Below are 23,891 nucleotides of genomic sequence, written 5' to 3' on the forward strand. Positions count from 1 at the left end.
TTACCCCACAGAATAATACCGTAATTCTATCTTCAGTCACCAGTGAACATGATGCATGTAACTGCGTCGAAATATCGGGAACTCATAAATAATACAAAAGGTAATCACGGTCTATATCCCGGTCAATATAAGTCTAGTGAAACTAACCGTGAATCATTCAAAACTCAAACAAAGTTTTAGTAAGTAATAACATAAATTACAAGTAATCCATAAGCGAGCATAACATTTTTATTAAAAATGGATGTCGGTATTTTTAACATCTGTTGACAGTTAAAGAAGCCATGTGACGTGACGTTGGTGAAGTGCCGGTGGTGGTCGAAGGAGTTCAAGTGTTCGGAAATGTTCCTCGAGGCGTCCACCATCGTCGGCCATTGCTGTCAATTTGACATAGCTCATTTGAAGTAAGGAGTTGACTTTTTAGCCCCCCCCATACATGGTTACGATTAATCGCTATGATCAATCTGACGGAAATCGTGACGATCGGTCGCTTTGAAAATGCCAGTTAATACACGGAGCAATTGGTCGCTCGTTACGATCGATGCGCGATCGAGGGATGCAGCGCGTGCGGCGTCTGCGTCAAGCACGAGACAAAAATAACATGGTTGATTGCAAAGAGCCATACAATGTGATACAAATGTCGAATAGGAATGTTAAGTTGCAGTTTGCAGTCCGTTTGTACCGACCCCAAATAATTTTTGAAATATAAAATACGTTAAAAATTAAAAATGAAAATGCAGGTAGTTTTATTTTCTTTACTTTCATAAGTATTTCCGTTAAAAAAAGATTACTTAACGGTACAATTAGCATCAAAAGCAGCGGATCAGACTACGCAGTATGATTGTGACAGATAGATGATGAGGGTGGCAGATAGGTACTTTTAATGCATTGTTTCATCCGCTACTATTGTTACTGACTGTACGTAGAGAGTTTTATTAGAATTATAACTTTTATTATAATGTATGTATAAGCGAACATTGAGGCAATTTATTTGTCTACCCCGAACATTTATATAAACTAATGTCGGGTAGTTTAGTGTTGTTTACCAATATCTCAATTGACATTTGCTGGGACGTCAGTGACCTAGTTGAAACGTCGGAAAAAAGGTAAAATAATGAAGTTTAATCACGTTACACCCCGTAATGACATTAATTATGTGTACAAACGCGAGAGCTTAGTGTTATAATTGATAGTAATTTGTTAATTATTGTGTCTTTGTACCTATTCTGCAAAACCACTTTGTAGTAATATAGTTAATCCAAAATAATATATTCCATGTATTAATAGTATCCATGTATTAGTAATTGATTTACCTCGCTGGGTCTCTTAAGCGGGACTGGGTTAAGGTATTGTTCGGATTCAGAGTACACCAGCAGCATTGCCGCAGCACTGCAGTAATGTCACGCTGCAGTAGGTACTGCAGCAGTAATGCTTAGCTGGTGTACTCTGTCTAGTTCACCCACCGGTGCGCGGTGCCGATCCGAGTTTCGTTGTGAAGCGAACAAACGATCGCAGTTTTATGTAAACCTTCTTCGGACAGAGATGCTACCACGAATATCGAATTTGTAAGATCCTCTATTCCATTAATGTACCTAATGGAGATGCAGGATAGGATGGTTCAAAAAACCTATTTTTATATTTTCCGGCGGGGCACCTCCATATTTTGTCACACTTTATGTCGTTAAATACGTCATTTAATCTTATTTACAAAGGGGTGCAAAACAACTTTTTTTTTATTTTATTGTTTTGTGAAATCCAAAAAAACATTTTTTTTTCGATTTTTATTTGTCGTTTTTAAGTTATGAAGTAGAAAAGCATTTTTATTTCTATTTTTCATAATTTTAAGCTGTCGTTTATAGCAAGTCGTCGATGTTGGGATGAAGACAGCCAGACTAAAGTGGGACTGGGCTGGACGTGTCTGCCGGATGAATGATGACAGATGGGCCAAAACAGCAACAAAAAAAAAACGAAAAAAGGCAAACGAAGCTAGCTGTGGTTAAAATACAACAAACTCAATTCAATTCAATTTATTTATTTAAGACAACACTGGCCCATAATGGTTAGTAACAAGATTTAAAACTAAAGCGAAACAGAAAGCGACAAAACAAAAACAGACAGCAATAACATTCTAACAACAATCACCTAATAGCGGTTATAACACACTCAAAATGCTGCATTATAGGTAAGTCGTATCGGCCCGCAACGTAGCCAGGATGGCCTGGGGTTGGAGCTGGCCCGCACTCTGCAGAGCAACGAGGCAATTTTCTTGCGTATTATGGCATAGTAGCCATCCGTGAAATTGTGTGAAAATATTTTCTAACAATACTCAGAGGGGAAAATTTACTTTTTTCAGACGTTTCGCTCCCAGCAAAACAAAGTTTGTACCCGGCAACACGATTTCCCAAGGACTCGAGCTTACTGTAAACGGTGTCAAAGAATATGCAAATGGAACTGTACGCGAAGGAGCAGTGTTGGTAAGTGAACGGTTTTGACGATCCTCTACCGGAGACACTATCTTAACATTATTTTGAAAAACCTACTAGTATCCAGTACTTATTTAATTTTTGAATTGATATTTTATTGATTATGTTCTTGTATATCTGTTTTGACGATCATAATATGAATTCTTGTAGATAGACATGCCTGCAATTTATAATGTAATCTGTATTGTGAAATAAATAAATCTAAATCTAATAATGTGTAACGTTGGAAACTGCCCTGAGGGGTAAATAAATGTCACACATCGAACGTATCTGAAACCAATATGCGTATGTCACTAGGTACACGGTAAATAGTAATTAAACGATTAATTAATATCCAAAATCTGTTCTCTTTAACCGCTTGGCTTGATTTGTATATTAATTATCCATGTTTTATTAATAGGCAAATCTGCCTTCTGATTTTTAGATGTAAATTAACGGTTTGGTTGTATGAACAAAATGTATTTATATTTAACATCAATGTAGGGGAAGGTTGCTATCATTGGACCACTTAATTTCGCTGCCTTATAATTTACACAATTCATGTAAGAAATTAAAACAAGATTGACAATTTTGAACCATTGAAATATATTTATTCGTTACCTTACAGACAAATGAATATAGTTTAATAATCTATGAAAAAAACGTGAAAAGGATTTTTCGCACAGTTGCCTTGTTTGGACCAGGGTCACCTTGATTGAACCACGGAGTCACCATCAATGGACTTAGGATTTTTTTACTGATGGTCCAATCAAGAAGACTTATAGAAATTGACATTTTTATTTCTTTTAAGATGAGATTTTTTTTATGATGAGATGACGGGTGACAGAGAGGTAAGGAAGAAAAAACCATGCTGCGCCGACCCCAAGTGAATGGGACAAGGGCAAGCGAATGATGATGATGATTTTTATTTCTTTTAAAAAAAATTTTTTTATTGAATTGATTTTTTATTTTTTATTTGCGTGAAAACAATTATAAGTAAATAAATATATAAATGGCAGACGTATGGCAGCCTTCTTTAGATGACATTTTTAAAACGAAAAAAAAGTTGACATGATTGGACAGGTCCGATGATAGGACATACATGCGGTTCATTGATAGCAACTTGATAACAAAAGAATAAAAATAACGAAATTAACCGGCTAGAAACTATTATTATAAATTTAATGATTAATAGATTTCTAACCATCATACGTCAATACATTCAAACAAATGCAAATATAATGACACTTACTTGCGTTTCTCCTTCGCGTAATTATTACATCGCCAACGCTCGAAACACACTTGCTCACGTCATCGTCACTCTTCGTCGAGAAGCGCGGCGCGACTGAGGAAGCGGCGGGGCCGTTTGGATCGCTTAAGGAGACTTTGTACCTTGTCTATCTCTGTCTAGCATGCGTAAGTTTTAAAATATTTCGATGGTCCATTCAAAGCGCCGGTCCAATGATAGCAACCTTCCCCTAAAATGCAAGAACGCTATATAAAAACTTATTATTTAAAGCATAATCTCTATTTTTTTTTCAGATGTACATTTTTGACCCTAACAACAAGGTCACCACTTTTGACAGCCCCATATCCCTCGTTTCATCCAGCTATTTCGAAGTGGAAATAGGGATCTTTGCCATCGATTCCTCTCCAGAGGTCAAAGCCCTGCCTCTGAAGACCAGGAAATGTTCCTTAAGTACAGTAAGTAGGGGAACATACCCATGCTACGTGACCCATTATTAAAAAACAGAAGTATACTTTCAGTTTTTGACGTAATACCCGAGAGATCGCCAAATATTCAGTCGCAAATTTCTAATTTGCTTTACGCCCCCTCTTAAGCATCTCTAGTTTTGTGATCAAGAAATCAATTCCAAGAGCAATTAAATACATCGCTTTACATATACTTACTTACTTACTTACTTATCGCTGTGGCGCGACGACCCGAAGTGGATCTTGGCCTCCGACACCAAAGACCGCCATGCTACTCTGTCCAAAGCCGTTTCTGTCCAGTCGACGGCGCCGAGTTCGCTGAGGTGAGGTGAGGTGAGGTGAGGTCATATAAATATATTAATATTCGAAAAAATATTTTTTTAAGGACCGAGACGTCGGAGCCAGTTTTTACCAAAAATGCCTTTCAACGCTGGTAATAAGAAAAGTCGTGAATATGTGCAAATGTCTCCCATTTTTCCATTCAGGTAAGTAACACTTGCTTTATCTTAAGAACATCCTGTTTTATCAATGACTTCTTTTGTTCGTTATAACCTCAGACCCTAAAAAAAAGAAAAATAAATTCAATCACGTAGTCAGCATCACTAAGTACCTAGCGGATGAAACAACTCTCCAAAAGTTCCTGCGGAATCCTGCCATCCTGGGATACTTTTTCAAATAGAGATATGAAAATGAAAATGGCTGTACCTGGGTCATACACATTCAGAATCAGAATCAGAATCGTTTATTGCACTCATATTAGTATACAGTTCTTAAAACTACTTAATACAGTTCCACATGAACCCTGTAAGGGTATAGCAATATACTAACTCATGAGATAACATGCGAAGACTGATGACTTGTCTCATGTGTTGTTGGAATGCGTCCGGAATTCGGACTTGAGAAAAAGACTTTTTGGTAGTCTGGGCTCCATGCACAATGGACAGATCAATTGTTGGTTGGCAGAGCCTATATCAGACAAAACAACTTTATTGAGCTCTCCCTTGAGTAGGGAACTATGTAAGCACCCACGAGGCTGACATGTTCACCTAGTGTCCAAAGCCTCAATAAAAACCAGATTACAAAAAAAATAACATGCATCATAGGCATAAGATAATTCCTAAGGACTAGAGTGTATAATTTATAAGAGCAATTACTACTTAAAACTTGTGACTCTTGTGAGAATCAAAAACATTTTTTTCCGCTACAAACGGGACGATACATTTCTTCAGGCTCAAATAAGAAAAACGTGATGTAAATGCACGTTAACTTTTAATTGTATTGTCCACAGAAGTGACCTTCTAAATTATGTTTAACCATACCACAGGCACTCGTACGCCGAGGATTCCGAACCATTGAGTTATTATTACTATAGAGAAGCCATACAATTAAATTCTCACAATCCCCACCTGTACAGTCACCATCAGATAAATCGGAGCGCCCGAGGTGTTCACAATATCTGAACACGCACTCTACAATAGAGGCGTGTTCAGATATTTGTGAGAGCCTTGACCGCTCAGATATATCTGATGGCGAATGTACAACGCGACCAAAACGTCGTAAGCCGTAAAATTAATGGCGCTTACGCGTTTAGGTCGCGAGATTCACGCTCCGCTTCTATGGTTTGATGAACAACAAAAACTCATAGCATAAAATACTGGTTATCTGTACCGGTTCAATACGTTAGTAATAATATTTCAATGATCGAATTTAAACTATCGTGAGACATATTAACTTAACTAACTTCGCGGTTTCACTCACGTATTTTTAGTCACTCGCGCGACATGTTTCGCCCACCCGTCGTGACCGCTACTCACTCAGGCACTGTAAGTGCTTGAAAATGGAGACCTAGGCTCTCCGAAACATGTCGCGCGAGTGACTAAAAATACGTGAATGAAACCGCGAAGTTAGTTAAATTAATATTTCAATGTTCTGAACTATACAAACAAAGCTGTATTTATATACCCCAACTCATGTTACGATTAATATTTTTAGCTGAAGACTTGTCAGTAGAAAACTACCCAAACTGTACTTTCGAGAGATACTTATGCATAATTCCACAACTGGGTAAGTGTCGATATAAGAAGCAACGGCCTGCTAGCCTAGTCGGTAGTGACCCTGCCTGCGAAGCCCATAATAAAATGCCGTAAGACATGACGCTATGGAAATATCCACAATACACCAGCCGTGCTGTCTCAACATCTGCAAGTTGATGGATTAAAATATTTATCAGTACGGTTTTTACTCACTGTTATTTTTAGTCGCTTTTGGCGACATGTTTCGGATTCTTTGGGAATCCATCCTCAGGCACGAGTGTCCGCGGCGGTTGTACGTCGTGCACTGCCCGCGCCGCCCGCCTCGTCGCTCGGCGCGGGGCAGTCCGCAGATGGAGTCGTCAAGTGAAGGTCTGGTAGGGCGGCTGTATCGAACGAAGTCAAGCACACTGCACTCACTATGTCCCCGCGATCGTCACAACACACTTGCCGCTTTTCCCTAGGTATTATAGGCTTCCATACACAGTTGATGGATTCTTTCAACTGCGTTCTGACCTTAGTCTACCTGCCAGTGTAGAAATGTGCGTACCCCACTGTAATTTTGAATCCACGGTTAAGCCTAGAAAAACGAACTAAGAATCATAAAAAAATACATTGTTAAAAATTGTGTAAACGTACGGAACCCTTGGAACGCGAGTCCCACTCGCACTTGGCCGGTTTTTTTTAGATAAGACTTCCGTGACTTCCAATTATTTAAAGAATTTTTGGTAGTCTGGGCTAAGCGGATCATTGACGTATTTTAAGTTGAAAATTTCTCGACAGATTTCTCTCTATAACGAGCTTAACGGGAGCACGCGTTGACGGACCGACCCAAAACGAGGGTAGTTTCTCGCCTCCCCTGTCGCCGCCTTCGCCCGCCGAGCAATCGGTCGCAGAGAGCTGCAGCCCACAGCAGTCTGCGTCGGGATATCCTGCCTTTTCGTCGAACTTCTTTTAGCCGAATTTCACTTGCCAACCAACGTTTCGCCGATGATTCACCTTGACAACTAACTATTGCCAAATTTTTGTATGACAACGTTTCATTTGGCAGAATTATTCTTTTAAAGCAGATTATTATAACGATTCACGATTGATGCGTATCTTTTTACATAAACGAAACTGCTTAATAAAACATTTGGTAAACATTAAACAGCGAGATGGATATTTCGCATACTAAACCATTCTACTACTCGAAACGTGGCATTTTGAAAAGTGACTTTTTAAAACACATACCAAACGTACAGTTGGTAACTGTAAGGTTGGGAAGTAAAACAAAATCTTCTGACAAGTTGGCACATGACCATTCCGCGAAATGAAATTATGAGAAAAGTTGGTTGGGAACTGATAATCGGCAATACAATTTACGGCGATAAATTAGTGAACCCTGCGTCGGTCCGCCAACGCTTGCTCCCGTTGATGCTTCTCTGTATGGAACGAAGCATGTCGAGCAAGTTTCTACTTAAAATATGTGAGTGACCCGTTTTAATATATCTTAATTCACTTTAACAGAAGTCACTTTTGCGGACATGCACTCACTCATTCGCATGAACGACTGTTACCAGAGTTGCGACTACGTGGAGTACAACCCGAAAGTGGAGTTCGTACGGAAATTGAAAAAGTAAGTTGGCTCACGTATCTTTATAATTCAAGATGGATTGACTGGACTTTAACAGAAGTCACTTATGCGGACATGCACTCACTCATTCGCATGAACGACTGTTACCAGTTTTTTTTTATATTATAAACTGATCGGCGATTGGCCCTAGTCACACCTGATGGAAAGTGAAGACAGGGCCTAAGAAAAATAAAGTTGCGACTACGTGGAGTACAACCCGAAAGTGGAGTTCGTACGGAAATTGAAAAAGTAAGTTGGCTCACGTATCTTTATAATTCAAGATGGATTGGGCTAGAAGCATTTTTATAAAGGATATTTTAGCTTAGGCACCTCGCCGTCTAAACATTGCTGTAGGTGGAACTGACTTTACATTTCCATCCAATTTCCATATATATTGAACATATTTTTACACAATTTGATGTATATTTACCAAAACGAAGGGGCATAGCATTACATTAGACCAAATTGTGTAAAAATATATGTATTTGTATGGAAAGGCGTTCTTGTGTGGTCGTCCACTTTCGTCTTAAACGTTTATGGTTGCAGCGCGAAGAACAAAAACTACACCAAACTAGCTGTCCACTACGCATCTACAACCTGCATGAAGCACAGGAGACAGATTATCTATACCTGGGATCAGATGTTAGGTACAAATATTCCTTCAACAACTTACTCTGCGTCTTACGTAGGCGAACACTCGCCAACGCGAAGCGAAGCGGCGCGGCGCGGCGCGGCAGGCCCAAGGCGTTCGCGTTTGCAACGAGATCGCCCACGTAAGACACTTCTATAGGTATCAAAGGATTGATTCACCCTGCGCCGCGCCGCGCCGACTCACGTTCGCGTGTTGTTCGCCTACGTAGTACGCTGCGTAGGTGATATTAGAAGGTTTACTTTGTGTTCAGTTTCGTGTTTCATTTTGCATCTTTCATTTAAAGTTACACGTTAGAACACAAAGTGAACCAAAAATTAAGAATGAATTAATTACTGAAATAATTCAACAATGTCGGATATTTTCATTTTTCATCATTCACATGCACTCCGAAATAAAAAATAACTTAAATAGCCTAAACATAGAAAGAACGTTTACTCTGATTCTACAAGTTAACATTAGGAGAGTTAATCCATATATATTTACTTCTCTTCAAGATGTATTCATATCTCTTATAAATAAAAGTTCTCCAAATACAGTAATTTTAAATTTGATGTGGCTTAATTTGTTCACAGCTAACCTCGGTGGAATATTCGGTCTCTGCTTGGGCGGCTCATTTATAAGTCTCATAGAAATTGTATGGTTCCTCGTGGACATCCTCGTCACCACAATTAATAGTTATAAACAGAAAAAAAAGAAGGTCTTGCTTTGTAACGAAAAAGATAAGAAACATGGCAAAAACGAAGATGGATATTATAAGTTTACACATTAATTTACTCGTTGGCACTTTAATAAGATAATGGACGACCGTGTCTTCTCAGTAGTCCCCATTTTCATCTCTATATATCTCTCTTTTATGGAAAATATACTCATGGCCAAATTAGAGGAACGCAAAAAAAAGGTTTAATTACTGGCCAGCAACTAAAGTAATTTCAAAATGTGTAAATAAACTTTTTTTTGCGTTCCTCTAAATTTCTCTATGAGTATAATTTTACACAATTTCATGTTTAGGATAACCAAAGTTATCGCCATTCGTTTGATTTTTTTTAAATTTTTTGATTATTAATAAATTGTACTATATGTCTAAATTAACATATTGCCAGTAACTATACGTTACTGCCTGCAACATAAATTTGCGACGCACGGAATTGCATAAATAGCATGTAAGCAATAATAGTCTATAAATAACTAATGTTTAGATTTATTTACTCTCTTAAATACTTGACTACCGATAATATAACACATATACGGAATGTTTGGTTTTAATTAAAAAACTCCATTCGACTTTCCGCTGCGCTACCAATTTATCTGATGGACAAGGAAAATCAAATTTCATACAAATAATAAAAAAATAACGAAGGGGCTATGGTTACTTTACATCAAATTAATCTAATCAGGTAACCTAAGCTATTGATAATTATTTTAAATGATTACGGATAATCAAATTATTTCTAACAATTATTTTGATCGCACTTAAACTATCGTGAGACATATTTCAAAATATTTAGACCAGTACGGTTTTTACTCACTATTATTTTTAGTCTGATCTAAATATTTGGAATTATTTTGATATTCGGCTACCTTTGTATTAGTTATTTTCAATTCTTTGAAATAATTAGAAGAAGACATAATAAAAAGTTATGGAGTATCTCTCGTCTTTTTATTTTTTGGCACACCTTACGTAAGGAAATAAAAATATTGGACAAATCGAACTAGAGCCCGATTCAGATTCAACAACTTGTTGCGGTTTTGATCTTATTTTTATACGACCTTGAACATCGCTCACGCTTATTGGTGCATGCAAAATGGAGTGAAAGTAGTGCGTGAGATGCGCGCCAATCCAATCACCGGGATTCGAACCCAGGACCATTTGGCTTAAGCTACTCTTTAGGGTCAGTGTGCAGCGAAAAACATCAATTAAGACACAAAATATGTATATATTTCTTCACCTTATTCCATTGCAATAAGGTGAAAAATGTATACATATCTATGGGGTCTCTATTGTTTCCCATATAGTTTTAAGTCATAATGTATTGTTTGTCCACAGTTTTGTTAGTCATAATTTGGTTTTTCTCAGAAACGCCAATTCGCCCTTTTCAGGAGCGCCATTAAACAAACCTAACCTAACCTATCTATAGGATAACCTGAGGAAAATCCTGAAAAGCTAACGGTTTTAGAATTATGACTAATGATAATATGACAATTAAATCATTACATTATGAGTTTCAATATTTATGTCAAACAAAGGGACCCCATATTTATGAACTCGATTGTACCTACCTACTTAATTAATAGTTGCGGCCTTTGCAAACACTATCAGTTATTGATAACTCGATATTTTGTGTGTTTTATTAATGGAGTAGAAAATTTTAATAATGTCCCATATAAGGAAGCTGGTTCTGTTTTATGAATTTAATATGGTTTTCATTTGGATACGACCTTGATAGCGAGCACCGATGCGGCTTGAATGGCTTGATAGCGGCGCACGAAATGCAAACGTAGTCATCTCAGGGTGCGTAGCCAACGTGCAATCTTTAACGCCCCGTAGCGAACGGAACGCATTTTGTCACTGTCGCACTTTTTTTTTTTTTTTGTTATGATGAATAGGCAGGCGTTTGACCACGATCCCACCTGATGGTAAGTGATGATGTGGTCTACGGTGGAGCACGCTTACCTATGAGATACCTATTAACTCTTGCCTTGAAGAGCCCCAAATTGTACTCATGCGGAAACACAGACTCGGGCAGGGCGTTCCACTCCTTGGCAGTTTTCGCATAAGAAATGTGGAAGCAATCCGCTTTGTGCGTATTTTTGGAGTTCCTACCATGAAGAGATTGCCGAGAGTGCCGTTTGTCGTGTGGTCCGATGGTAAAAATGGGACGGAGGAATAAGGTTGTGCAGTTCCTCGGCACACTCTCCGAAATGTATCCTATAAAAGATCGACAGGCTGGCAACTTTGCGACGATGCTCCAGACTTTGGAGTCGAGCATTCGTCAGATTGCTGTCATTGATGATTCTCTTGGCTCTCCTCTCAACTGACTCGAGCGCACTAGTGTGGAAGTGACAGAGAGAGACTACTACGATACGCTACGGAGCGTTAACGATTGGCACGTTGGCTACGCGCCTTGGGCACTATAGATAAGTCTGACAGAAGCTTAAAAACCGGCCAAGTGCGAGTCGGACTCGCGCACAAAGGGTTCCGTACCATTACGCAAAAAACGGCAAAAAAATCACGTTTCTTGTATGGGAGTCCCACTTAAATATTTATTTTATTCTGTTTTTAGTATTTGTTGTTATAGCGGCTACAGAAATACATCATCTGTGAAAATTGCAACTGTCTACATATTACGGTTCACGAGATACAGCCTGGGGACAGACGGATAGTCAGACAGCGGAGTCTTAATAATAGGGTCCAGTTTTATCCTTTGGGAATGGAACCCTAGATCCCACGTGTATTGTGTCGAGCATCGAGCAACCTGTACCCAGTAATACCATATTATACTAACCTATGACTACAGGGGCCCGTTTCTCAAAAGCTTGTAACTTGTAATATAAGTGGAAGTCCCTTTCTAACAAAAGCTGTCAAAAAGTGACATCCGCTTTGTATTACAAGTTACAAGCTTTTGAGAAACTTGACAACGTCAAATATTGAAATATTGAGGTTTGCCTAGAATTAAATTTTAGCCAATCAGGACTTTTATTGACCAATTACCAAAGATAGATATAACTCCGTAATAGATGGATACAGTATAAGGAAAAAACGTGCCTCGAAAATCACGAAAATTTGATTCTCGATCAGATGGCGCCACTATAGATGGCGTTGACGGTTTCGTTTGTTATTTAACAATTATAACGCATATTAGTGAAAGAACATGGGTCAAAATCATATAAAAATAATTAAGCAAATGAAAAAATCATTTATACATATTTAAATACATTTTAACGTATTTTTATAAATCTTCAATTTTAGTTTTAAAGTATGTCGATAGATGGCAGTGAATTTACAGTGGTTACAAAATTTACTATGACAGTACCGCTCTATCTTATTATATTCTCTTTGATAAAGGTCTTCTACTTCTTCCTCGGTCCCTCATTGCTGAGGATCGCGACCATGTATGGTCCGTCTCCATAGCCGGTCATAAGCCATATGAGTCACGCACTGCATGTTGCCGCCAACCACCCTCTTCACACCATAAGACCATCTCGTGGGTGCTTTTCCTCGCCCGCGCTTGCCATCCATTTGACCCAAGATAATCTGCCTTTCTAGGTAATTCTTCTTAGGCCGCATAATATGTCCAAAAAAGCTGAGTGCGCGTTCTTGACATATTGTAAAGATAAAGATATTATATATATTATGTATATTGTTGATAAAGGTAAAGATAGTTTATTTTTGAAGTAGGCATATTACAATGCGCTTATGAACGTCAAATAAAGCTACACCGGCTACCCTACGCCTACTTTTTTGATAGCGGGTAATTGTGTATTCAGAGCTGCGAGCGGGCATGGAGACGGGATATATATTACTTCTCTACATATCGCTGCCCTAATATTACAGGGTTCTATGTTACATTTTCAAGATAGTTGAAATTCGACTTAATGTTACTATGATAAAGTTCAAATTTCAGTTCGATAAAAGTGAAACATAGAACCCTGTAATATTAAGCCAGCGATATATGACAGAAATATGCCAGATAAGTGTCAGTCATACTCGTATGGATCATCTTTTGAAGTCAAAATGTACCGAGAGCTTTGTCTATACCACAGATATAAATATACCATAGATGACGCAAATGCATCTATTTCGCGTGTCCGAACCCCGACCAAGCGTCGAGGTTGACCGTCGCTCTCGACAGTCCACGCGCGTCAGTTGTTGCAGCCGGACGTCCGTGAAAACTTTAAAAATGCTTCGTTGCGTGATAATTAACTGGAACAGCCCAAAAATTGCGAGCACCCAAAGGCAAGGACCTCCTATCACATTTAAGTAATTTTAAAATTATATTATGCGTAAATTTTGTATGAAAAAGTCGACACGCTTGGTTTCAATACATATCGTGTTATTTGCGTCATCTAACGTATACATATATTAAAGCTGTGGTCTATATACCTAAGTATATTCTGTCCGTACCAAATATAAAATTTTAAATCAGAATTAGCCTCAAGGTAAACGGGGTGACACCTTGAATGATAACCTTAATAAATCACTCACAGTGAATAATTAACCACTTTAAAGCTGTCGTTTTAATTTTAAAGGAAATGTCCAAACTTATCTAATTTTACTGAAGGCGCCTCATTAGGTCGTTTCTGTCATTATTACTGCTGTGACATGACGAAATGCTGAATCTCTTAACACCCTTAAGCGCTATAATTAGGGACAGGAGGACATTAGACAAAGACTAGGTTTAACCTGTTAACCCTGGTTTGGTGAATGCTGCAAGTGGCCCTAAGCAATATTAATGAGCAAACAAAACCGGCCAAGTGCGAGTCGGAATCGCGCACCGAGGGTTCCGTACTTTTTAGTATTTGTTGTTATAGCGGCAACAGAAATACATCATCTGTGAAAATTTCAACTGTCTAGCTATCACGGTTCATGAGATACAGCCTGGTGACAGACAGACAGACGGATAGACGGACAGCGGAGTCTAAGTAATAGGGTCCCGCTTTTACCCTTTGGGTACGGAACCCTAGAAAACAAAGGAATTAATCACGACGCGATGGCGCTTCGTTCGGTCAATACTTTTAATTACTTTAAAATTTTACCGCAATAAATGCCAGATCATTAAGCGTCAGAACGCGCTTACTTCATCTACGGGACTGACAGGCAGGTGAAAAAGTTAATCTAATATCCCAACATATCATGAATATAGCTGCCTAAATATAAAAACGGCTGTGACAGGCAGATGCAGACACCGACCTGAGCCCATAAGCTGAATGATACGCATACACATTCCATTCCACAGTCAGTGTATGATATTACGAGTATATTATTATGTGATGTGTTACTTCTATTCTTCCTGTGTATATTTTTTCTTAAAAAAAATTTTGTGTAGATTTTATTCTTGAAATGATTTTTTTGTTAGCTAAAGTTTCTCGGTGTATTAGTATGTTTATGCTGTAATGCGATGAAACCATAATTGTAATAAATAAATTATACGGTTATGATATTATGTAGGGTAAGTGTATATGTACAACTGAAATAAATGAAAATTAGACCTGTCTAGGCTTTGAACATATTAATCACATTTACAATCGGGTCTATCGCGAATTTATTTTGTTACCATTATTTACCGACGCTTCGACACCGGTTTCACGGTCGTGGTCGCGGCTAACGGCTAACCTGTGTCGAAACGTCGGTAAATAAAGGTAACAAAATAAATTCGCGTTAGATCCGATTGTAAATGTGATTTAATAGGTCTCATATTAAGTTTTCGTGTTTTTTTTCTATCAAATCAACTTTGATATTTTAAGGTTTTGGTTCGAATCTGCCCTTGCAAATCTTGGTCTAGTTTTCGTGTAATTTTTTCCATGGAATTTTCTCTTGATTAAAATGAGTTATATTTCAATAAAACTATGTCAGGTGTGCAATTAAGAGTATTGTATTGTTTGTATAAAGCCTACAATTTAGTGTAGGCTACGGAGATTGCTTACCATCAGGCGGGCCACCATGATTGCGGGCGGGCATGCTTGTCTGTCAGACTGTCACCGACGTAGTATATATAAAAAAAACCGCCAAGTGCGAGTCGGACTAGCGCACCGAGGGTTCCGTACTTTTAAATATTTGTTGTTATAGCGGCAACAGAAATACATCATCTGTGAAAATTTCAACTGTCTAGCTATCACGGTTCATGAGATACAGCCTGGTGACAGACAGACAGACGGACAGACGGACTGACGGACAGACGGACAGACGGACAGCGGAGTCTTAGTAATAGGGTCCCGTTTTTACACTTTGGGTACGGAACCCTAAAAAGCTCTTATGCGCGCTCCATTCTTGGCCTGTTTGTATATCCGATATTTACATAGTAACCACATTACCTACTGTACCTACTTCCAAACTAGTATTTTATGCAATCGTGATATAATAGAGAGCTTTTCAGCCCAGTACCGTGTTTAGGCCATGAAGGTTTCTGAGTGGCCTAATGAAGGTACGAGATTGAAAAGCTTGATTATATCACTATTGTATACATAACTTCTTCTACGAGTCATCTAAAATAATACTTTTTCTACTATAAAACTTGGTAAGTATCTCAGTAGTACAAAAGACATTAACATATTACTCATGAAATAGTCGCGCGTTGTTGTCTTTTCTACAGGACCGCGACGCCACGTGATTAGTCAAATTCATTATAGTTGACTAAACCGTATCGAAATGGATAATCATAAGTTGAGTTGGGAGCCCATACATGAAAAGTACCCAATTACAGTTTGGTATACGAAATCTTAAGTGGCAGTGGGCGGGGCACATTGCTCGCAGAACTGATGGCCGGTGGGGCCGGAAGGTTCTGGAGTGGCGTCCGCGTACCGGAAGACGAACTGCCGGTAGGCCTCCAACGAGATGGAGCGACGACCTGGTGAAGGTCGCGGGAATTCGCTGGTTGCGAGCGGCACAGGATCGGTCGGAGTGGCGAGCCTTGGGGGAGGCCTATGTCCAGCAGTGGACGTCTATCGGCTGACATGATGATGATGATGATGATACGAAATCTTAATTCAACCATTACAGTTGACGAGTACAAGAAAAATATTTGATTTCTTTTTGTTCGTAATATACTTACGTGCTCATCCAACCAAAACGCCTCGGTTTACTTATTCCAAAATCTAATCTCGAAGTTAAGGGGCCCACTGATTAAGAGAGTTGGAACAAAAATTTGACAGTTCCGAACAACTGACAGGCCGATATCGTCCGGAGAACTGGTAATTAGTGTAGTAATGTAGGCGTGTAACAGAACGCAACTACAGACTGCTTATAATGACCCAATGCATACGGGAGTGGGGGCGACAACGAGCGTCGTTTCTTAGTACAGACGCTGTCAGATTATAATGAACTGTGTAACTATAGGATTAGCAATATTAGATCCCTCTCTCTTATCTGGACGATCAATGGTGGTGCTTGTGTAAACCATAACATTAAAGGAATATTATAATAAACACGGTGTTAACAGAAGAAACGTTTTATTACTAAACATTACAATTAGTAGGCCCCTTTATTATGAAAACCGTTTAGGAGATGTAACCTACATCTCGAATTTATTTGCAGAATAACACTTTAAACTCTCGCGTTTTGATTATATACATATTTATATTAAATCACATTTAGAAACGGGTCTATCGCGAATTTATTTTGTTACCTTTATTTACCGACGTTTCGACACAGGTTTCACTGGTCGTGGTCGCGGCTAACTGACCGGCGACCCCCGACCGACCGGCGGCGATAGACCCGTTTCAATGTGATTTAATATGTGTTCAAACCGCGAAAGTTTTAAATGTTATATATACATATTTAATTATAGAATTATTGAATACATATTAAGTTTAGTTCGCGTTTAATTTAATACTCTATTTGTATATTCTGCCCATGTCTGAAAGACTCGAATTATAACTTGTGTATCTTACTGAAGCTGAGTTCAGTAACTCTAGCTAAAATTAAACTTAATTTACATTCAGTAATCAGTACACAAATAAATTGACAAGACGGCGACAGCTAACTACGTACTTGTTAACAGTTTGTTAAGAAACATTTATTAATGCAAATGGACCCTTTGAAGCTTCACCCTTTCATGCTTTCACCTTTGTATCTAAATGCCATATACCTCTTACTAGAGTTAGACCTAGAAAAGTCTGCAGCGATTTTGATAGCACACGCAGTGCAAGTGTTATTTATACGTCATAATTTCATAGACGTTTGACGTTTAAAATAACACTTGCACTGCTATGCTGTCAAAATCGCTGCAGACTTTTCTTGGTTTAACTCTGCAATTCGAGTCGCGGGCTCAAAAATGTATCCCTTATATGTGAATCAAAACATTCGTGTTGCATCCCTTTATTTATATGGCAAATAACGGAAGTAAACTATGCAAACCCAAATCACGAAATAGATATTCATGTAGGATGATTAATCCTACGACTTGTGTACCATCAGCCGCAAAAGTGAATGGCGACTTTATCAATGAATTCATTCATAATTTCTCCATGCAGTTTCGCAGCTCACTGTACAATTTGATAGACAGATCTACAGACCAGTGTTACCGAAAGTTTCAAAAAAAGTTGAAGTTCTCGGGAAAACTCGTAGGAAACCAAGTAAACTTTTAGTTTGTAAATGAAAAATTTTAATTCACATACAAAACTATAATACATTTCTGAAAATTTTCCATGTCAACATTGCGCAATTTTAAAACTTTCAAATGCTTACTCCGCAGGACGCGATTTACTTGTACTGTTTTAAGAAGCAGGATTTTTTTAATGAGACATCCAATACCACTCGTAAGCACTAAATTAAGGAGAAAATGAACAGCAAATTGAACTCAGTTTAACACGAATTGACAGCATACTCTGTTTGCCACCGAACCACGTTCGACGTGTTGCGTCTCTGTCGCACTTGTAAATTCGTACGTAAGTGTGATAGGGTGATGTCGAACGTAGTTCGCGGTAGACCCTCAGGTATTTAACGCGTTTCTTGGCCTTGGACGGCTTGGATGGTACAGATATATCGGAGCGGCCGAGGTGCTCACAAATATCTGAAAACGCTTGTATTGTCAAGGTGTTAGAGTGCGTGTTCAGATATTTTTGAGCATCTCGGCCGCTCCGATATATCTGATGGCGACTGTTATATCGCAAACCTCCGCTTTTTCTGCATTTACTTATCATTGGTCGTTAAAATTGCATTCTACTTTAATGTTTCCTTTATTGCTCTACAGTAAATAAACAGCTAATTTACAAACATTGACGTGCAGGTATCTTACAAGTTATTTCAAAGTCTTAAAAGCCATATTCGTTTGATATTAAATTATAGTTAATTTGTTTAAAGGGCGCGAATTGAAAGCAAAGTTAAATGCGCGTGTTTTACGGTCTAGCTAGATACCGTCATTGATTTATGACTTGTAAAGTGTATGTTTGCCTTTGAATAGAATATAGAATAGAAAAGAATAGAATAGAATATTTTTTATTCGTAAACACACAGACAATAGACATACATTTAAAGAACATAGTAAAAATAAAGTGTCACGAAATGGCCCCATCTCAGCATGCTGCTGGCGACTTCCAGCGCTGATCTTCCGATGAGACCATCAGGTGAGAATCACGGAAGGTAACAGACAAAAAGAAAGCAACATAAAAGAAAGAGATAAAATATGGCGAAAAATAAAATTACACATCGTTTACACAAACTAATACAAAAAGAGATACAATATGACGACATAAGAACATAACATAAGTAAAATGCTTTGCGTAGTAAAATGTAAAATAAACAGCAATACATCATATTTATTTTCGCTGAACTACAATACTTATAAAATACCACTTAAAATATTATTCAAATTATTTTAAAATACACACGTGGGGGCTGCGGATAATGCGGCGAGACAAAAACACGCCAAGTACTCAAACTTAAAGTCGGTTTATGATTTTGTCCCTCTTGCTGTTGAGTCAACCGGCCTTGGTGTTCCGAGGTAAAGGGTTTTATGAGGGACTTGGGTAAGCGCTTGCAGGATAGGTTGCAATCCTAGGTCTGGTTCGTACCTGGTCCAACGTATATCGTTGGCTGTTCAAAAATCTGGTATCTCCAGCAGACAAACTTTATAAAATAAAAATACGTTTATTACCAGTTACAATTTAAAATGGTACAGCGATGGAAAAAAAAACACAGAAAAAGAAACATTATGGTGTAGGTAACTTAAACTATAGATTTTTTAGTGTTTGGTAAAAGGATACCAGGATGCTAGGTCAGCTGGTGACGCCCAGCGTTGATTTTCAGACTGTTCCCTCTGCCAAGCATTATCCTAGTATTACAATTTAATTAGTTGGAAAATTATGGTGCCATTTATTATGCATGTGCGGTATGCATGCAGCATTTAGTAGTGTGATTAGTGTGTAGTGTGTAGTGTGTGTGTGTGTGTATGTGTGTGTGTGTGTGTGTGTGTGTGTGTGTGTGTGTGTGCTTTACATGTAAATTTATAACTTTATATGTAAATTTATGTGCGTTTGGGCGAAACTTTGGCTAATCTTCCCAGTTTTCCGCTTTTTCTAATGAGATATATTTTTTCAGAGATCATAATAACTAATAAATATACTACTTCTGCTGCAGTTACTAGCGATGCTCCAAAACTTAAGCCGAGTACGCCTCCGTAAGTTGCTGAAAAAAAATGTTTAGAGTTAGACCAAGAAAATTCTGCAACGATTTTGATAGCACACGCAGTGAAAGTGTTATTTTAAATGTCAAACTTCTATGAAATTATGACGTATAGATAACACTTGCACTGCGTAAGCTATCAAAGTCGTTGCAGACTTTTCTTGGTCTAACTCTAGTTTAGCACCTCTTATATAATATAATATAATATAATAAATGTAATATAATAAACAGTTTAAATTTTAATTTTTTTTGTTTACCTACAGGCGTAATTTGGTTTTTATAAAAGGTTATGAATTTGATCTGGGTTATTTATGGATTGTAACTGTCAATGTACGTAAGTAAGTAAAGTAAATACACTTTAATGCACCACAAAAGAAAAATCAATAACATATTTACAAAGTAAATAAAGGTAGCAACAGGCAGGATGTAATTTTTTTACTTTAAGGGGCCCACTGACTATTAGTCCGTCGGACGATATGGGCCTGTTAGTTGTTCGGAACTGTCAAATTTTTGTTCTAACTGACAGGCCAATATCGTCCGGCGGACTGATAGTCAGTGGGCCCCTTTAGTATGTACTGCAGTCGTGGGCAATAATGAAACACATGAGAATTCTCGCTTTTCGATGTTTACGATAGGTCTTCTGGCAACGAACTAGAATAACTATAAAAGCCTGACTAGAGCTAAAAAACCGGCCAAGTGCGAGTCGGATTCACACAAAAAAACACGTTTGTTGTATGGGAGCCCCACTTAAAAAAATCTGTTTTTAGTATTTGTTGTTCTATAAGCAACAGAAATACATCATCTGTGAAAATTTCAACTGTCTAGCTATCACGGTTCATTAGATACAGCCTGGTTTTGGTCCCATAGTAAAACTTGTTCAGAGACCTACATATTCACCCCTCAGAGTATGGTCCGCATTTTCCTTGCGTTATCCCGGCTTTTTGCTACGACTCGTGGAAGATTGGGGTCCGCTTGGCAACTAATCCCAAGAATTGGTGTAGGCACTAGTTTTTACGAAAGCGACTGCCATCTGACCTTCCAAGTTCCAACCAGAGAGTAAACTAGGCCCTTATAGCGATTAGTCCGGTTTCCTCACGATGTTTTCCTTCACCGAAAAGCGACTAATATCAAATGACATTTCGTACATAAATTCGAAAAATTAATTGGTACGAGCCGGGGTTTGAACCCGCAACCTGATTGAAAGGACAGACATAACAAAATCACTATATATTTCGTGGCTGTCCTCTGTATATTTCGTGGCTGTCCTCTGTATATTTCGTCGCAGTCCTCTGTATATTTCGTGGCTGTTCTCTGGTAATCTTACCGATGAAGTAGTTGGCGTCCATGAGCAACGAAAGCTTGTAGCAGCTGCACGAAGACTTTCCAAAATATACTTTGATTGACGCGAGGTGGTCTACGTTTACACTTTTCCTGTAAATATCGTATTTTATTAACGCTGCGTATTACGTAAGCGAACAACTCGCGAACGCGAAGCGGCGCGGCGCGGCGGGCCCACGGCGTTCGCGTTCGCAACGAGATCGCCCACGTAGGACACTTCTATAGGTATCAAAGGATTGATTCACCCCGCGCCGCACTGCTTCGCTTCGCGTTCGCGTGTTGTTCGCCTACGTCAGGGGTTCCCAAACTTTTTTTAGGCACGGCCCCCTGCTGCCTGAAATGAAATTCCCACGCCCCCTTCCTTCCCAAAATGTTCTAGTTTTCAAAATCAAACAAGTTTAATTCCAGAGGCCCCGCGCCCCCACTTTGAAAACCCCTGGCTTACGTAGTACGCTGCGCTGCGTAAGACGATAGCGGGCGATCGTGAGAGCATCGAATAAATGTGCCATTTTCAATCAAAAGGTTACTTATTGTCGGTTGTCAATAAGGCGCTATTTCCATATAGCTTCAATTCGAAATCAACCTTATCGACAAGCGACAATGTGGTATCTTTTGGTTGAAAACGTCACAAATACCCACACAAATTGTATCATGTAAAATCTTATATTATGTTCAATTGCATTATACAATTTGCATGGGTTATCTAGTAAATGTCATTCCCAAGTTTCCATATTCACCCCGGTTGATGGTACATTAGAATTATTGGTGTACGAATACTATGGATGGACTACGTATTTTTAAGATATTATGTATTTTTAGGGTTCCGTAGCCAAATGGCAAAAAACGAAACCCTTATAGATTCGGCATGTCTGTCTGTCTGTCTGTCTGTCCGTCCGTCCGTATGACACAGCCACTTTTCTCTGAAACTATAAGAACTATACTGTTGAAATTTGGTAAGTAGATGTATTCTGTGAACTGCATTAGGATTTTCGCACAAAAATGAAAAAAAAAAAACAATAAATTTTGGGGGTTCCCCATATTTTTTTTTTCATCAAACCCATACGTGTGGGGTATCTATAGATAGGTCTTCAAAAATGATATTGAGGTTTCTAATATCATTTTTTTCTAAAGTGAATAGTTTGCGCGAGAGACACTTCCAGTGGTAAAATGTGTCCCCCCCCTGTAACTTCTAAAATAAGAGAATGATAAAACTGAAAAAAGTATATGATGTTCATTACCATGCAAACTTCCACCGAAAATTGGTTTGAACGAGATCTAGTAAGTAGTTTTTTTTTATACGTCACAAATCGTAAACCGCAATTTACCTTTCACTCACGTTTCACATAAAAAATACATTGTTAAAATTATGTAATGTACGGAACCCTCGGTGCGCGAGTCCGACTCGCACTTGGCCGGTTTTTTTTAATGCATCTCGCCAAGTTTTTGCTGTAGGGTTAGAACCGGTGGTAGTTTTTGAGATTCATAATATTAATATGGCAAAATTTTAGCAGTTACAAGCAACAGTAACATTAATTATTAATTTATAAAAGAATTAATTACATCACACATATAATTTTCGTAAAGACTCTTAATTCTTCATTACAAGTCATTAAAATCATTTTCAGTTAATACATAAATACATAAAATCCTTACATACAAATTACAATCTAACACAATAATAATAATAAATAAATAAAAGAATTTTATTTCGGACATAAATCCATAGTTGTTAGTTACATATTACATTAACTTATAAAATAGTGTTAGAAGAATTACAAAACTAATCTTAACCTACATACCTACGTATAAATTAATACAACAACAATACATTCAATAAAACCCTTAATAACTAATGGTTATCTAACCATATTGTTGCCCGAGGCATTGTTCCCAAGACACTGGCCGCATTTCCTCTTTGCAGGGCTAAGCGTAGTCTCTGGGCAAAACACGCCGAAAAATTGTAATAAATAAATTATAATGAAAATGGCTAAATTGAAGAATAAATACTTTCATTTTCACTTTCACTTCCGAATAATAGGAGAGACTAGGAAATTATAAAAAAACCATACATCGACACTTTCTAGAGAATTTGTAATTTTAAAATAAACAGTTTCTTCTAAACTGTTTATTTTAAAATTATAAAAAAGAACTAAGATTGCTCTTTCATTTGATATGTAACACGATATAGTTTGAAAAACTTTATTTTTTAATTATCTCATTTACCCCCCAAAAGTGGCCCTCATGTTTAAAATTCATTTGTTTACGTTACATGTCCGTCTTTGGGTTACAAATTTACATACGTGTACCAAATTTCAACTTAACTGGTCGAGTAGTTTTGGACAAAATGGGCTGTGACAGACAGACAAACAGACAGACAGACAAACAGACAGACAGACAGACAGACAGACAAACAGACAGACAGACAGACAGACAGACAGACGCACGAGTGATCATACCAGGGTTCCGTTTTTTTTTCTTTTGAGGTGGAACCCTAAATCCCTAAATGGAACCCTAAAAAAAAAGAAAAAAGAATGGTACTCACGTGTTGAGTTTACGGTGTTCCGAAGCATAGAACGGTAGGGTGTTTTTACTTATAGCGTAGCCTTTATCGCGGCACTCCACATAGCAAGGCGGGTCGCAGGGTATTCTTTTGCCGTTTACTGTAAATACAGAGCAATGTTAACCTAGTAAGTCCCCGTGTACTTGTACAAGTACAAATTAAATTCAAGTTTTGAACTCATAAAAATAA

At 38.1% G+C, this 23,891-nt stretch overlaps 2 protein-coding genes across 2 annotated transcripts in view; one reads left to right on the forward strand and one right to left on the reverse strand.

The window, feature by feature from the left end:
• The first annotated feature begins 274 nt into the window (after positions 1–274).
• Positions 275–10,036, forward strand: LOC134742699 (uncharacterized). Its single transcript, XM_063675889.1, has 7 exons — positions 275–401; positions 2,351–2,471; positions 4,002–4,163; positions 4,558–4,657; positions 7,712–7,820; positions 8,364–8,464; positions 9,042–10,036. Exons 1-7 carry the CDS (start codon positions 340–342, stop codon positions 9,236–9,238), a joined length of 852 nt encoding a protein of 283 aa, XP_063531959.1. The 5' UTR covers positions 275–339; the 3' UTR covers positions 9,239–10,036.
• A 9,610-nt stretch (positions 10,037–19,646) lies between these two features.
• LOC134742739 (amiloride-sensitive sodium channel subunit gamma-like) overlaps positions 19,647–23,891 on the reverse strand; it is a 41,171-nt gene continuing 36,926 nt past the window's right edge. The window contains exons 14-16 of the mRNA XM_063675926.1: positions 23,685–23,802; positions 21,129–21,235; positions 19,647–19,807 (exon numbers count right to left, since the gene is read on the reverse strand). Of these exons, the coding sequence (XP_063531996.1) occupies positions 19,647–19,807; positions 21,129–21,235; positions 23,685–23,802 (386 nt within the window). The remainder of the gene's footprint in view (positions 19,808–21,128; positions 21,236–23,684; positions 23,803–23,891) is intronic.

Source organism: Cydia strobilella, chromosome 7 (assembly GCF_947568885.1).
Source record: "Cydia strobilella chromosome 7, ilCydStro3.1, whole genome shotgun sequence".
Classification (NCBI taxonomy): Eukaryota; Metazoa; Arthropoda; class Insecta; order Lepidoptera; family Tortricidae; genus Cydia; species Cydia strobilella.